This window comes from Bubalus kerabau, chromosome 11 (assembly GCF_029407905.1).
Source record: "Bubalus kerabau isolate K-KA32 ecotype Philippines breed swamp buffalo chromosome 11, PCC_UOA_SB_1v2, whole genome shotgun sequence".
Lineage (NCBI taxonomy): Eukaryota > Metazoa > Chordata > Mammalia > Artiodactyla > Bovidae > Bubalus > Bubalus kerabau.
The window spans coordinates 18,348,065-18,363,773 of record NC_073634.1 but is presented as its reverse complement, the minus strand read 5'-3'; the positions used below and the strand labels follow the sequence as shown (position 1 = coordinate 18,363,773).

Below are 15,709 nucleotides of genomic sequence, written 5' to 3'. Positions count from 1 at the left end.
TTCTTCACGCTTTTCTCTTATCATCAAGACAGTTCCCTCCTGGCACGTCTACTGACTTTGCATCAATCGGTGAACATCCAAGCTAACTTCTGTCCCATCACAGAGACCCCTCACCTCCTCTCTATGGCCACAGTCCTTCTGTCTACACAAGTGTCTGTGTGTGTATATGTGTGTGCGTGTGTATGTAATATCATATAACCTTACAAAGATAACTAGTTAATTGAAGAAGAAAGTTTAAAAATTTTAAAAGGGGAGTGGGAAAAACTGACAAGATGAAAGGAATAAAGTATGAGTGTGGAGGGAGGGAGGGTTGGAGAAGTGACAGGAAGTGACATTCTCCTTTTTCAGGGCTACACAGACTAGCTTGATATCTGAGCAATTTATGTTTACTTTTTGCTTCAAGGTAAGGAGCAAGGAGAATAGTAACTACCTAAGAGGAGACCTAAGGATGTATGCTTTAATTCTGGTCCTGAGTCTATAAAATCCTGCTTGGGAGGTTTCATGACCACTGGACCACTTCCTCCCACTTTCTTCAGCTTCTAACAGCCCACAATTCCCAGAAGTCTAAGGCTGGATTTTAGAGGTTTCAGAAGTTATTTGGGAAAATGAAATAGATAGGCGTTAAGTGAATGACAGTGAGCAAGCTTAAAAGCGCACGTGCAAATGGAACACACACCTTCCGGTTCTCAAACAAATGCACCACAGACAAATTCATTGAGTTTCGCAGACCATCGGTGATATAAAACCAAACACTCCTATTTTTATACCAATTTGATTTCAGGAAGCCATTAAAATACACAAAAGCCATTCAATTATCACTCTCATTTTGCCTGAGTTTTGTTATTAAACCTATTTCCTGGATATGTCTGAAAAGGTGGGAAAGAATTTTTTAATTCTATTTTTCTATTTTCCCTCATTCCGGGACTTTGAGGAGACAACAGCATGTAAGAGCTCTCCTTCTGCAAAGACAGTTCAAACTTGCGTCACAAGCTGTCTGCGGCCCTCCAGCTTGCGTCCTGCGCTAGTTACGTACAACTGCAGCGTCAAACGCCTGCATTCTGGCACGGCCTACAGGCTGCCTGAACTGGATCCACATGACAAACTGTAAGATACCCTCACATTGTATCTGTTTGTACTGTGATGCTGCTTGCCAAGTAATTAATTTAAAATTATACAATGAGACCATCAAGCCCTGTCAAGTCCTCCTCTGCAAATTCCCTTACTTCATCCTTCTTTCTGACTGCCCTCCCAAACTGACAGCTGTCCTTCTAGATCATCACTACAGTCTCCTAAGCCTGCCCTCATCCAGGATCTCCTGTGGCCAGTGTGGCCAAAACAATATTCCAAAATCACCTCCACGCACCCACATCCCTTCATTCGAAACAAGCCAAACACAAATCAAACCTTCAATGGCTCCCTATTTGCCACATAAAAGCCAAAGAGTTTAGCCTCACATTCAAGACCTTCTGTAATCTGGCTCCAGTCTAGCTTTCCTACTGGAACTGTCCTATTTCCTTTCACTCAAAAAAACTAGCCTATTTACTAATATTCTGTTCCCCCAACACACATACATAGACATACACCCACACACACAGAGGCATGCACGCACATCTTCTCTGTTTCTGGGTTCATACTGTTCATCGCCTGGAAGACCCTTATCACTGCCCTTTCCTTTGGCCTATTCAAATATTATGTGTCCTTCAAAGTCAAAGTCACCAACCTCCATTGTTTACCAAAGGCAGAAATGGTCTCCTTAGACTCTATAAAACTTGCACCTCACAAATGACTCTGGGCCTTTCTGTGATTCCTCGTATTGTTGGCTAGCTTTGTCCTCGTCCATTTCACTAGACTGTAGGCGTCTTGGTACAAATCAGACCACCTGGTGATCTGCTGCTACTGCCTCCTCCTCTGGTTCAGTGCCATGAGTACAGCGGACAGTGAATGTATACTTGATTGAATAACTGGTTGGAGACATTATTTACTCACTCATTCAATAATTATTTAGTAAACACCCAGTATGTGCTAGGCAGTATTAGAAGCACTAGGAACATATAAATGAAACAAACATAAAAATTTCTGCCTTTGTGGAATTTATATTGCAATGGAGGAAGAATAGAATTTTTTAAAAAGTAAGCTATATATAATATTAGAAGGTGCTAAGTGCTGTGGGGAAAAATAAAGCAGGGAAGGAGAAGGAACGTAAGGAAGGGTGGAAGGTGGCAGTGAGATTTTAAGTAGAATAAACATGGAAGGCCTCTGTGGGAAAGGGACACTGGACCCCAGCTATGAATGAGGTAATGGAGCAAGGTATGCAGATGTCTATCTGGAAGGAGAACATTCCAGGCAGAGGAACAAGTACTAAACCGCAGAGGCAGAAATGTGCCTGGAATGTTCAGGGAAGAACAAAGAGGCCAATGTTGGGTGAGTGAAGAGGGAATGGGAGGAGGACGGTAAAGATGCAACAGGAGCTCGGCTTGGAAAAGCCTCGAGAGCCAGTAAGGGACTTTGGCTGTTACCTCAGGCGATGGAGCACAGGAATGACATGTCAAACTCAAATTTGAAAGGATCAACTCAGATGTTCACTGAATACAGGCAGATGATAATAAGACAGAGGGCTTCCCTGGTGGCTCAGACAGTAAAGAATCTGCCTGCAATGTGGGAGAGACAGGTTCAATCCCTGGGTGGGGAAGAGCCCCTTGAGAAGGAAATGGCTACCCACTCCAGTATTTCTGCCTGGAAAATTCCATGGACAGAGGAGCCTGGCAAGTTATACAGTCCATGGGGTCACAAAGAGTTGGACATGACTGAGCAACTAAGACAGAGGCAAGAAGGCCAGTAAGGAAGTAGCATATTAACTAGGTGAGAGACAATGGGGATTTGACCAGAATGGTGGCAGGAAGCAAGCTGTTGTCTGATCCTGGATATATTTGAGGATTTACTGATGGATCAGATCAGACTATGAGGGAAAGAAAAATCAATGATGACTCCAAGACCAAATCAGCTCAGTTCAGTTGCTCAGTCATGTCCGACTCTTTGAGACCCCGTGAATAGCAAAACACCAGGCCTCCCTGTCCATTACCAACTCCCGGACTTTACCCTAATTCATGTCCATTGAGTCGGTGATGCCATCTAGCCATCTCAGCCTCTGTTGTCCCCTTCTCCTCCTGCCTCCAATCTTTCCCAACATCAGGGTCTTTTCAAATGACTCAGCTCTTCGCATCAGTTGGCCAAAATATTGGAGTTTCAGCTTCAACATCAGTCCTTCCAATGAACACCCAGGACTGATCTCCTTCAGGATGGACTGGCTGGATCTCCTTGCAGTCCAAGGGACTCTCAAGAGTCTTCTCCAACACCACAGTTCAAAAGCATCAATTCTGTGCTCAGCTTTCTTTATAGTCCAACTCTCACATCCATACATGACCACTGGAAAAACCATTGAAAAAGCCTTGACTAGATGGAATTTTGTTGACAAAATAACGTCTGTGCCTTTTAATATGCTATCTAGGTTGGTCATAACTTTCCTTCCAAGGAGTAAGCGTCTTTTAATTTCATGGCTGCAGTCACCATCTGCAGTGATTTTGGAGCCCCCAAAAATAAAGTCAGCCACTGTTTTCACTGTTTCCCCATCTATTTGCCATGAAGTGATGGGACTGGATGCCATGATCTTCGTTTTCTGAATGTTGAGTTTTAAGCCAACTTTTTCACTCTTTTCTTTCACGTTCATCGAGAGGCTTTTGAGTTCCTCTTCACTTTCTGCCATAAGGGTGGTGTCATCTGCATATCTGAGGTTATTGATATTTCTCCCGGCAATCTTGATTCCAGCTTGTGCTTCTTCCAGTCAAGCGTTTCTCATGATGTACTCTACATAGAAGTTAAATAAGCAGGGTGACAATATACAGCCTTGTTGTACCCCTTTTCCTATTTGGAACCAGTCTGTTGTTCCATGTCCAGTTCTAACTGTTGCTTCCTGACCTGCATACAGGTTTCTCAAGAGGCAGGTCAGGTGGTCTGGTATTCCCATCTCTTGAAGAATTTTCCACAGTTTATTGTGATCCACACAGTCAAAGGCTTTGGCATAGTCAATAAAGCAGAAATAGATGCTTTTCTGGAACTCTCTTGCTTTTTCCATGATCCAGCGGATGTTGGCAATTTGATCTCTGGTTCCTCTGCCTTTTCTAAAACCAGCTTGAACACCTGGAAGTTCACGGTTCACGTATTGCTGAGGCCTGGCTTGGAGAATTTTGAGCATTACTTTACTAGCGTGTGACATGAGTGCAATTGTGTGGTAGTTTGAGCATTCTTTGGCATTGCCTTTCTTTGGGATTGGAATGAAAACTGACCTTTTCCAGTCCTGTGGCCACTGCTGAGTTTTCCAAATGTGCTGGCATATTGAGTGCAGCACTTTCACAGCATCATCTTTCAGGATTTGAAATAGCTCCACTGGAATTCCATCACCTCCACTAGCTTTGTTCATACTGATGCTTCCTAAGGCCCACTTGACTTCACATTCCAGGATGTCTGGCTCTAGGTGAGTGATCATACCATCATGATTATCTGGGTTGTGAAGATCTTTTTTGTGTTGTTTTTCTGTGTATTCCTGCCACCTCTTCTTAATATCTTCTGCTTCTGTTAGGTCCGTACCATTTCTGTCCTTTATCGAGCCCATGTTTGCATGAAATGTTCCCTTGGTAGCTCTAATTTTCTTGAAGAGATCTCTAGTCTTTTCTATTCTATTGTTTTCCTCTATTTCTTTGCATTGATCGCTGAGGAAGGTTTTCTTATTTCTCCTTGCTATTCTTTGGAACTCTGCATTCAAATGGGTATATCTTCCTTTTCTCCTTTGCTTTTCACTTCTCTTCTTTTCACAGCTATTTGTAATGGGATGTCATTTATAGGGATGGCAGTGGTCTTGAGAGAAAAAGCTAGGATGATATTTTATATTAGAAATGTTAAGTCAGAGGAACAAAAAGGGCGATTGAAAAAGAAAAAAAAAAAAAAGGGCGACTGAGGAAGCTGTAAGATACAGCAATCTAGAATTCCAGGGAGAGGACCGGACTGAAAATCAACTTCTGGGAGTTGTCTGCATAGACAGTGTATTTAAAGCTATGGGACTAGATGAGATCAAGGGAGGGAGTGTAGACAGAAAGCTCAAGGACTAAGACCTAGGAACCAGCTGCTGCTGCTGCTGCTAAGTCGCTTCAGTCGTGTTTGACTCTGTGCAACCCCATAGACAGCAGCCCACCATGCTCCCCCGTCCCTGGGATTCTCCAGGCAAGAACACTGGAGTGGGTTGCCATGAACCAGCAAACAACAACAAAAAAGAGAAAAGGCATAGCCAGTGAGGCAGGAGGACAATGTTAAGGGTGGATGTTAAGCAGAGGCTATGTGCTCAGAAAATAATTCATGTGTGTGAGGTAGGCGGTGCTGATTTACCTCAGATGATGGAGACTAACTGAGGGAATTTATTCTCCCCACCTCTTATGGCAGCTGTGGCTGAGTAAACTTTAAGCAGAGAAGCATATGATACAGTTTTCCATAAAAGTAAAATTTTAATAACACAATAATGAGTTCTAGTTTGTACCAAAAAAAAAAGAGTCCAGTGATAATCAAGTTCGTGCAGGGTTTTTCAACCTTGGCAGCCCCACTGGCATTTTAGCCTGAAGAATTCTTTATTGTAGGGGAGCTGTGCTAAGCATTATGGGATGTTTAACAGCATCCCTGGTCCCTGCCCACTAGATGTCAGCAGTGCACCCCTTCACCTCCCACTGCCAAAGGACCCGGGGTCAAAATTGTCCCCAGTTGAGAACCTCTGAGTTAGAGCAAGCTGGCAACAAAAACCAACTCCATGTTAAGCGTCCTTGCCGAGAAATGCAACTGCCACACTCTGCTGGTGCCCTATACCTGTCTTCCTCTCTTCTCCAGGCTCTCACCAGCTCACAAACTAGCAAGAGTCGCGTTGTATTCATTACCTAGAGTGAAGGAAGTAAGCAGTTGGTGCAATCTGTCATAAAAAAATGTTTCCTGATTTTTTTCAGTGAAAAAGATATGCCCTGAGGGAATTCTCTGGTTGTCCAGGGATCAGGACTCCGCACTTTCACTGCCATGGCTTGGGGTTCAATACCTGGTCAGAGGACTAAGATCCTGCAAGCTTCACGGTACAGGAAAAAAAAAAAACAAAACAAAAAAACAGTGTGCACATCTGTTGGATGGGTTCCTGCCAAAAGATATGCCTCGGATCCGCCCACTTCAAAAGCCACCGTTTCTGCACAACCTCATTCATCACAGCACTATTCGCAACGGTCAGGAGGGAGGAACACCCCAGCGGCCATCAACAAACGAATGGATAAAAACTGGTGCGGACATACAATGGAGTGTTATTCAGCCTTCAGAGACAGAAAAGTCTGGCACATGATACAACATGGATGTACCATGAGGATACGACCTAAGTGAAATCTGCTAGTTACAACAGGACAAATACCGTATGACTCCACTCATATGAGGTTCTCAGAAGGGCCAAATTCAGAGAGACAGAAAGCAGAGTGGTTCTCAGGGGCTGGAGCTACGGGAGAACTGGGAGCTTTTGTTTACTGGGTACAGAGTTTCAGTTCTGCAGGATGAAAAAAGTTGTAGAGATGGGGACAGTTGCAATAGCCACACAACAAGTGAATGTACTTCACACTACTGAACTGTACACTTAGAAATGGTTACGATGGTAAATTCTTTGCTACAGGCTTTTTACCACTTAAAAAAAAAGAGCATACATTCATTCTGGAGTCAGACTGGGTCCAAATACTGGCAAAATACCCAATGAGGCACTGGCTCATTGTAATTGCTCAGTAAACATTAGCAGCTGACTACTGCTGTTCAGTCACCCAGTCATGTCTAACCCTTTTCCATCCCATGGACTGCAGCACGCCAGGCTTCCCTGTCCTTCACTATCTCTCAGACTTTGCACAACTCATGTCCACTGAGTCAGTGATGCCATCCAACCATCTCATCCTCTGTCGTCCCCTTCTCCTCCTGTCTTCAATCTTTCCCAGCATCAGGGTCTTTTCCAATGAGTCAGTCCTTTGCATCAGGTGGCCAAAGTACTGGAGCTTCAGCTTTAGCATGTCTTTCCAATGAATATTCAGGGTTGATTTCCTTTAGGACTGGCTGGTTTGATCTCTTTGCAGTCCAAGGGACTCTCAAGAGTCTTTTTCAGAACAATTCAAAAGCATCAATTCTTCAGCGCTCAGCCTTCTTTATCATCCAACTCTCACATCCATACATAACTACTGGAAAAACCATAGCTTTGACTATATGGACCTTCATCGGCAAAGGTGGCTGACTCTAAGTTACTATTATAACTAAAATTAAATCAAGTCAGTGTGCATGTTTATCAGGAGCATGGTTTACAGTTACATGTGACTTTGGTGATTGGGAAGGCAGTCATAAAGAAAGTCTGGTTAAAAGAAAAAACACTGTTTCTGGGACTAAAATCATTTTACTAATTGAGTATCATTAAATACAAAATAAGTTGATCTCTTTCCCCTCAAAATCAGGTCCTCTCCTATGGATTTATCTTGTCACTTAATTATTTTAAATATCCAGATTCATTTTGTATTACTTTTTCAAACCTTGAAAAATGTTAAACAGTTTAAAATATTTCTGTATTTGTAATACAAACATAGAAATTTTTTTCCTAAAATGATCAACTATCCATTCTATATGTTACTTTATTTATATGAAAGTTTTTTTTTCATTACTGACATTGGCAATTACTTGATGAGTCCTACACTGTCTGTAACTCTGACAATCATTCACTGCCTTCCTAGAATATCTACTCAGAATGGACCCCAACTTTAATTGTTGTATTTGTGTGACGGACTCTTAACACAGAAAAATAATAAAATGAAACAGAAAAGTGAGTAACAGAAACACAAAAGAAAGCGAGCAAGAGAAAACCAACTTGTCCACTTTTGGTGACAAGCAAAAACTGTATTAGAGTCTAGGTTCTTAGCCCAGAGCTGAGCTAACCAGTCTTTACGACAGAAAATGGGTATTCATTCAGCAAGAATAAGAATTAAAGAAAAGTAGAAATGATGAGAGCAGACGAGGATTTATGAACTGTCCAACCTGCATGGGATTAATCTTCACCGAGCGTTCGAAGCACTCCACGCATTCTTTGAACTCCCTGCTTCGCAGGTGGAGGAGGCCTTTGGAGCGCTGGGCTCGAGCACTGCGGTGTCGAGACAACTCCCAGGCCTGGTCATAGTAAGAGTGGTCTCGAAGGACATCTCCGAGCAAGCAGTATAGACTTGGCGTTTCCTTTTTCTCCAGCTCTTGCCTCAGGATTTCTTCTGCCTAGAGATAACAACAAAAATAAATAAATTGCTGAACAGTGACCAATGCCTATTTTTCAGCACATTATACAGTCTTTTGTGTCACATGACCCAAAATTTTATTTTCAAAGTTTGAGATGATCTGCTTATTTCATGCATCTAGGACACAGACTGAAAAAAAAGAAACAACAGAAGATAAATATGGTACAAAGTAACAGAGGAACAAGAAGTATAAGGTGGGGCTGACACGGGTTCTATCCCTGGTCTGGGAAGATCCCGCATTTCCCGGAGCAATGAAGCCTGTGTGCCACAACCACTGAAGCCTTGAAACCTGTGCTCCGCAACAGAGAAGCCACCACAACGAGAAGCCTGACTGCCATCACTAGAGAAAGCCCTCACACAGCAACGAAGACCCAGCACCGCCATAAATAAAAGTAAATAAATAAATTCTTAAAAAAAAAAAAATAGAAGAGATCAACATGCTTTGCTGGCATGTGAATCCTCCAGGAAAGGCATCAAGGAGAGATGGCTTCATGATACTGGGGGACATCATTCAGCTCCCCGTTTTCCTGCTCCCTTGTTCCAGCTGTCACCACTGTGACCATTTGTTAAAGCAGAACCTTTAAATCACCTCCACCCAACAGGAGTGAATAGTATGTTTTCCCTTTTTTTTTTAAATGCTTTGCTCAGGGAGCCTGGGATTGCTGAAAAATTTACAAAAGAAGGAAGAGTGTACAATTTAATAGGCATTGTTAAACACCTGCCTCTTAATCAAACTACACTTTGCCTCACAGATAAAATCTGCCAACACAAGACCTATCTGCTTCCAAACAGTCCATTCACTTTAGAAATTACAGACCATCCTCAATACATAGCTTGGGCATTAGTCTCACGTGTCCACAATTCGGATTCACCTTGTCACAAGCTAACTCAAGACCTGTTACAACATCTTACCCAATTCCCCCACCCATGTCCAATTCTGATTAATTTCAACAGACAGCAAGAAGCAGGGTGTTAGCTCTACTTTCCATCCTCATACAAAAAGCTTCACATAAACAGCAGTGGGGTCACCAAACATGCCAAGAAAGCCATGGGAGTAGCTAGAGGGTAAAGCTATCCAGGAAGCCAGCCTCTGGTAACTAAAAGGGTAGATCAGACCCTGCCTACCTTGAGTGGCTGGCAGTCTTAAAGTCTGTGTATTTTATTTCAACATATCTGTAATTCTTGGGCAGTCTACTTTTTGTGAGATTTTTTTAAAAGACGGCTGTGTTTCTCAAGGTGTCTTTGGATGCCGTCTCTTTTGTATTTTTGATACAGCACGGGTTATGCAGGTCTTTTAGGCCTAGTCTGAAAATGAAACTAGAATTCATAAAACAGATTCTATGGGAAAACAGTTCTAAGTCCTAAACAGTCAAAATAAAAATGAAGTTTTCCAAATATAATTCATGTAATTCCTTTATTCACAGATAATACAATAGCTATTAATGTATCTAACTGTAATTCTATATTCAATAAATTGATTTTTCAATATATTTTATATTCTCTCCATATAGATATGTATATGTATTCAGCCAAATTGTGCATAACAGACTGTACCAACAGGATTTTTACTACCTTACAGTGTAGTTGAAGGCATTTCTTTTGGCAGCATGGCACTGAAATTTTATACCCACACTCTCTCACTTCTGCTCTAAACTGTTAGAGTGGATTCTGTGGTCTGCAATTAAATAATGACCATTACAGTAACTGGGTACAGAAGTGATTACGGTCAATACACTCCTGAAAGAAGTGAAACTTTGTGCCTGGTGATCTGATCTGGTTAGATTTGAAAACAATGGGGATCCAGTGATTATGATAAGGTTTAACATCAGTAGTCCATGACATCCAGTGATGAAGAGACTATTTAAATTATATCCGCAATAATTTAGAATGAAGAACCTATCTAATCAAGGCTTTTGCGGTTTTAGTGACAGGACCCTGTGAGGGAGCACAAGACTGTTTCTAAGTGTGCTGGACAGCACGAAAAAGAAAATGACACTCAGGGTTTTAAATCCTCAAGGTCAGAGAACCAGGCAATTAATTTCCTAAAAGAATTCCTTTTCCCAATAGCTGCCAAGCTGGTATAGCCAAAAGTCAGATGGAAGGACTGCTCTTGTAGGATTGTTGAATTATGATATAGAATGAATTCAGTTTCACGAGTTCTATGTAAAAGTTAGGGCATTTGATGGGGTTAATCAAATACGTTTGTTGTTGTTCAGTCGCTCAGCTGTGTCCGGCTCTCTGCAACCCCATGGACTGCAGCACACCAGGTTTCCCTGTCCTTTGCTATCTCCCAGAGTGTGCTCAAACTCATGTTCATTGAGTCGATAATGCCATCCACTATCTCGTCTTCTGTCACCCCCTTCTCCTCCTGCCCTCAATCTTTAGCCATTCATTTTGTTTCCTCTATTGCTTGTTGGCTTTTGATCATTTAATTTTCATGATTGCTCTAGGGCTACTCATGTGCATCTTTATCTAAGTTCATTTAGATTTAATATTGTATCATCTCACCTTTCTCATGTCACAAGCTGTCTTCCTAAATTTCTATTCCATAGAAACAATGAGATAAAAGACTGCTATTGTTTTAAGCCACTGTATTTTGATGTGGTTTGTTACATACCAATGATAATTTTAAGTTGTTTAAAGCAAGAGGGTTACTCTAGTATCAGTTACTTCATCAAGGCCAGGAGAAGGGGCCACTGATTACAAAAGAGCCAGACCCAAGAATTTAAGTCAGGACATTTGGGATGACTCAGATAAGAGAAAACCTCCAAACTCTATGGAGTTTCCTACACCAGCAGATGCAATCCTCCTCTGTGTAATAAGATAGGTGCCACCTGTCTTACCTGCTTAAGGACAATGTAACAACTATACCTCAGGGAGTTGCCTTGCAAGAGCATGCCAATTCTCCTAATATCTAGCACGGCCCCACACCCCACACTGTAAGTCGCCAAACGTACAGACATATACACAAAAAGAACTGCAAGATTTTGTTACTTTCTAGAAAGAAAACCTGGAGACCATGGGAAAGAGATTCTATGGGGGCTAGACCATAGACAAAGAGGATCGTAATTTTAAATCAGCTGAATTTAGATACTCATCAGAAGATTTTAGTTGACAGTGCTTGAGTAGCTGGGGATGGTTCCAAACTATTTGCTCAACTGCTTGACTAAAATCTAGACACAAACACAACCAAAACTAAAGCTGAGATGCCAAAAATGCCTTGGTGTAATATGAAGAAAGAATGCAACAACTCAGAAGAAAAGGCTATTGTTAATTTATCATTTGTGACTTGTTCACCCACCCTACCTGTGTGTCCCCATGAGGGTCAAGGGGTTACTTCTTTCACTCTGACTTGGAGAAATACATTGTACATGAGAGTACCAGCATTTTGAAAAGTGCTATAGCAGATGTCCAGTGTAAGCTGAGAGGTAAAGCTGAGAGGTCCTTCTGTTGAAATGAGCTTCCTGATTTCAATGGGAATGATTAAAAGCCAAGGTAGTAGAGACTTACTCACAGCACTGAACCTCTAGATGAAAGATGGCCGTTTTTCTTTGTAACAGGCACAGCCAGAACGGTAGGTGGAATGGTTAGACTTGCATGGAGCAAAGGTGACGACCAACTGATCATGAAGGGTTAAACCAAACCAGATAAACAGCCGACTAAGGACAAACTTGATCTTTACAAGACTTTAAAAAAAAACAAAAAAATCTAGGTTTGGAAACCAGGTGTCTGACCTGAATAACCTCTAAAACATTGACCTTCACCCAATTCCTATCCCTGAGTCACTTCACAGACTCAGAGTCTTTTATAAACATACAAATAAATAATAAGTAAGCAACCCAATACTAGTGAGAAAGGACCCTGTGATAAGGTAATAACTATATACCATAATTCTTCATCCCTAGTCTTCCCCAAAAGGTAATTATAATCATTGACCAGGTAATTGTATCCTGAGGAAAAAGAAATACCTCCTCTTTTCAGGGTTGATTGGCTCTTAGTTACACTAAGTCCTGAGGACTCAGATTATCACCATGTTGACTTAGGAGGTTTATGGGAGTTAGTCCATCCCACTGTAGGCCTAGGAAGTTCTGAACCCACCCAGTAGTTACTAGTTGAATACAGAGGTGAAATTACACACATCCAGCGAGAAGCAGAGCCCACGGTGAGGGCTACTTTGGAATAAAGGGCCAAGTGAAAGCCTTTGAAGCTGTTTTCCTCATTAAAAGAGAAATTCCAAACATATATATATCTATGTAAACTACAGAAATGTGTGCCACTACCAAAAACTTGAGAAACACTGCAAAGTGTGTGTGTGTGCACATGTGAGCGATTTAATCTGCCCATTTGAGAACACAGACGGGTCCTGGGAAATGTCATAGATTATTATAAACAAAATGTAATGGTGCCCTAATTATAGCTACTGTTCCATTTTACTGGAGCAAATCATCACAGTCCCTGACATATGCCAAGCAGGGACTGATAACAGCAAATATGCTTTTCTCTACCCCAAAACCAGACAACATCAAATGTGGTGGGCTTGAAGTAGCACAGAAAGAAGTGGACTTTCCCTATCTCTCCTCAGAATTACATGGACTTATACTGTAATTCAGTCTGCATGGACCTTGACTGTCTCACCATCCCATTAGACCTTAACAGTCTTGATGACATCATGCTAATAAAACACAAGAAACTAAAAAAATTACGTGCCGATGTCAACCCAAAACCAACTGGAAATTACACACTTTTAACACTGTAACTTGTTATTAAGAAAATTTTCAGTTTGTAAAAATTTATTTGATACGTTCCCTAGAAGGAACTCAACTATTAAAACAACATATGTAAAATAAATGTTTGTATTTTATTTTTATTATTTCTAGTTATTTTTGTTCTTACATCCTCTCAGAATGTTTCACTATCTGAACCTCTATTGAAGAAGCTATAGTTTTCCCTCAAATTAGAAATTCTTCATTACTTACGTAACATAATCTCTAAAATACTCTGGGTCCAGGAATTCTCTGGCAGTCCAGTAAATTTGATCCCTTGCTGGGGAACTAAGATCCCACATGCTGAGCAGTGTAGTCAAAAAAAGATAAATGAATACAATACAATGCAATACTCTGGACCTATTAGAATTTGGCACTTTCCAAATACGTAAACTTTCAAGTAAAAGGGTTAAACCATTGCACAATCATATGTACTGGATTATGCTATGTACTTGCTTAATCTGGGAGCTATGTTTCCTAAAATCTCTTTTGCTTCTGATTTCATGTTAGAGTCGGTGAGAAGGGAAACTTGCTAAGGATTTGAATGGCAGAAGTAAAGCAACAAACATCCTTTACTCTTGGAAGGTTGTCATGGATAAGTGCGTGTCAGTCGCTCAGTCGTGTTCCGACTCTTTGTGACCCCAAGGACTGTAGCCTGCCGGGCTCCTCTGTCCATGGAATTCTCCAGGCAAGAATACTAGAGTGAGTTGCCATTTCCTTCTCCAGGGGATGTTCCTGACCCAGGGATCGAAGCCAGGTCTCCAGTACTGCGGGGAGATTCTTAATCATCTGAGCCACCAGGGAAGGCCCTTGTCATGGTTAAATATGACATCAAACAAGGTGCAGAGATGTCCTGCAGATCCCAGCTTGACTATGTGTCCTTCTTGTCTCCACTTGCTGGCCATGCCAACCAAGAGTAACCCTGGGCTCACCATTAGACACTTTACTGGGGACCACAGAGCATTGCTATACAGATCCAACAGCTTTGCACAGATCTCTCCACAAGTTCCTGATGCATCCTCCCATTTCAATGGCTGGCCATTCCTGGCTTCTCAGATTTCCCTGTAAGTTCTGACTTACTTGTGCCAATGCTTCAAGTAGATGGTAAGTGATTCTTTCCCTGATCCTCTTACTCCCTCTTTTACACCTTCACTTCCCTTTCCACAATCATGTGGGAAGAACCTAATTCTTTTAGCACACCTCTTATTCCCCAAAATACTCAAAGCGGCTCTGCTTTCATAATCAAAACCTCAATATTACATGATCTTTCTATTCATTTTTGTCTTTTAAGTGCCTTAAGTGTCCTTCCATCTGATAGTGATTCACAGATTAGTTTTATTCAGCACATTATTAAATGTATTATCTCACTTAATCGCTATAATAATTCTGAGAAGTAGATAATAACATCTGCATTTTTAAGACAAAGAAATATAAGTTTAGACTTCTTGATCAACTGGTAAGCCCCAAACCAAAAGATAATAGTGGAAAAATAGGACCTTGATTTCAGGTTCAATACATTTCCTATTTCACATGAGCAAAAATAGTGGTGTAAGGATCTCTAAAAATTCCTTGCACCCGAAAAGCAGTAAGAAAACTGACAAAATATTAGAATCAACTTTTTCAGAATTCTGGAAATTAATCAAAGATTTGAAATAATCAAGAGAGTGTTTATGCAAGAAAATGATCAAGTCTTATTAAGGAAAGCAAGCTCTGTGTCATTTTAATATGTACCATTCCTATTCCCTCTTCTCCAGCTCTGCACTGGCCTTGAAAACCAACAGCATGTTATCATGGTGAAAATTAACAGCCAAGCAGCCACCAGAAGGAACAAAATGGATTTGGAGCTCCTATGAAGTCTCATTCTCAGAAAACAGTCTGGTGGTTACCTGGAAGAGCCCACTTGCAAAGCTGCCTTTATTTAACCTAACTCTGAACTTGTCCAATGACAAAACTTTGTCAAAGACAATTAGAGACAACTGATTAATCTTGCAGCTGCCTGAGGTGGTAAATAACACCTGGGGCAAACAATAGGCTAATCAAAACACTTAAAAGGAAAATAAGGGAATGAGATATAAATAAGGGCTTTGAAAAACTCCAACATATTGGGGGGAAACTAGAAATCCATGCATATGTGGGGCTATGCACATGCTCAGAAAACATATGAGAAGGCCTATGCTCTTACCTCAGGCTGACCTTGACGCTTTGCACAAGCAGTTAATGAATGCTAAGGCAGAGGTGTCAATTGCCTATGTGTGGAAAGCATGTCCCAACACACAGACATCCCCCCAAATAAAAAGGAAGACAACACATCATGTTAACAGTAACCAAAAAGACAGCCGGAGTGACTACACTAAGACAAAATACACCTAAGACAAAACTTGTTACTAGAACAAAGAAAGGCATGTTTTCATGATACTCACTCCATCAAGAAGATACAATAGTTACAAGTCTATATTCACCTAACAACACAGCCCCAAATTATATGAAGCAAAAATGGACAGATCTGAAGGGAAAAAAATATCTGGAGACTTCAATATTCAACTTTCAATAATGAATAGAACAACAACTATATACAGAAGA

At 41.2% G+C, this 15,709-nt stretch overlaps 1 protein-coding gene across 3 annotated transcripts in view; it reads right to left on the bottom strand.

Annotated features, from left to right (window-relative positions):
* TTC27 (tetratricopeptide repeat domain 27) overlaps positions 1 to 15,709 on the bottom strand; it is a 178,122-nt gene that overhangs the window by 51,967 nt on the left and 110,446 nt on the right. For all 3 annotated transcript variants that reach the window (XM_055539763.1, XM_055539761.1, XM_055539762.1), the window contains exon 13: positions 8,119 to 8,346. In XM_055539763.1, the coding sequence (XP_055395738.1) occupies positions 8,119 to 8,346 (228 nt within the window). The remainder of the gene's footprint in view (positions 1 to 8,118; positions 8,347 to 15,709) is intronic.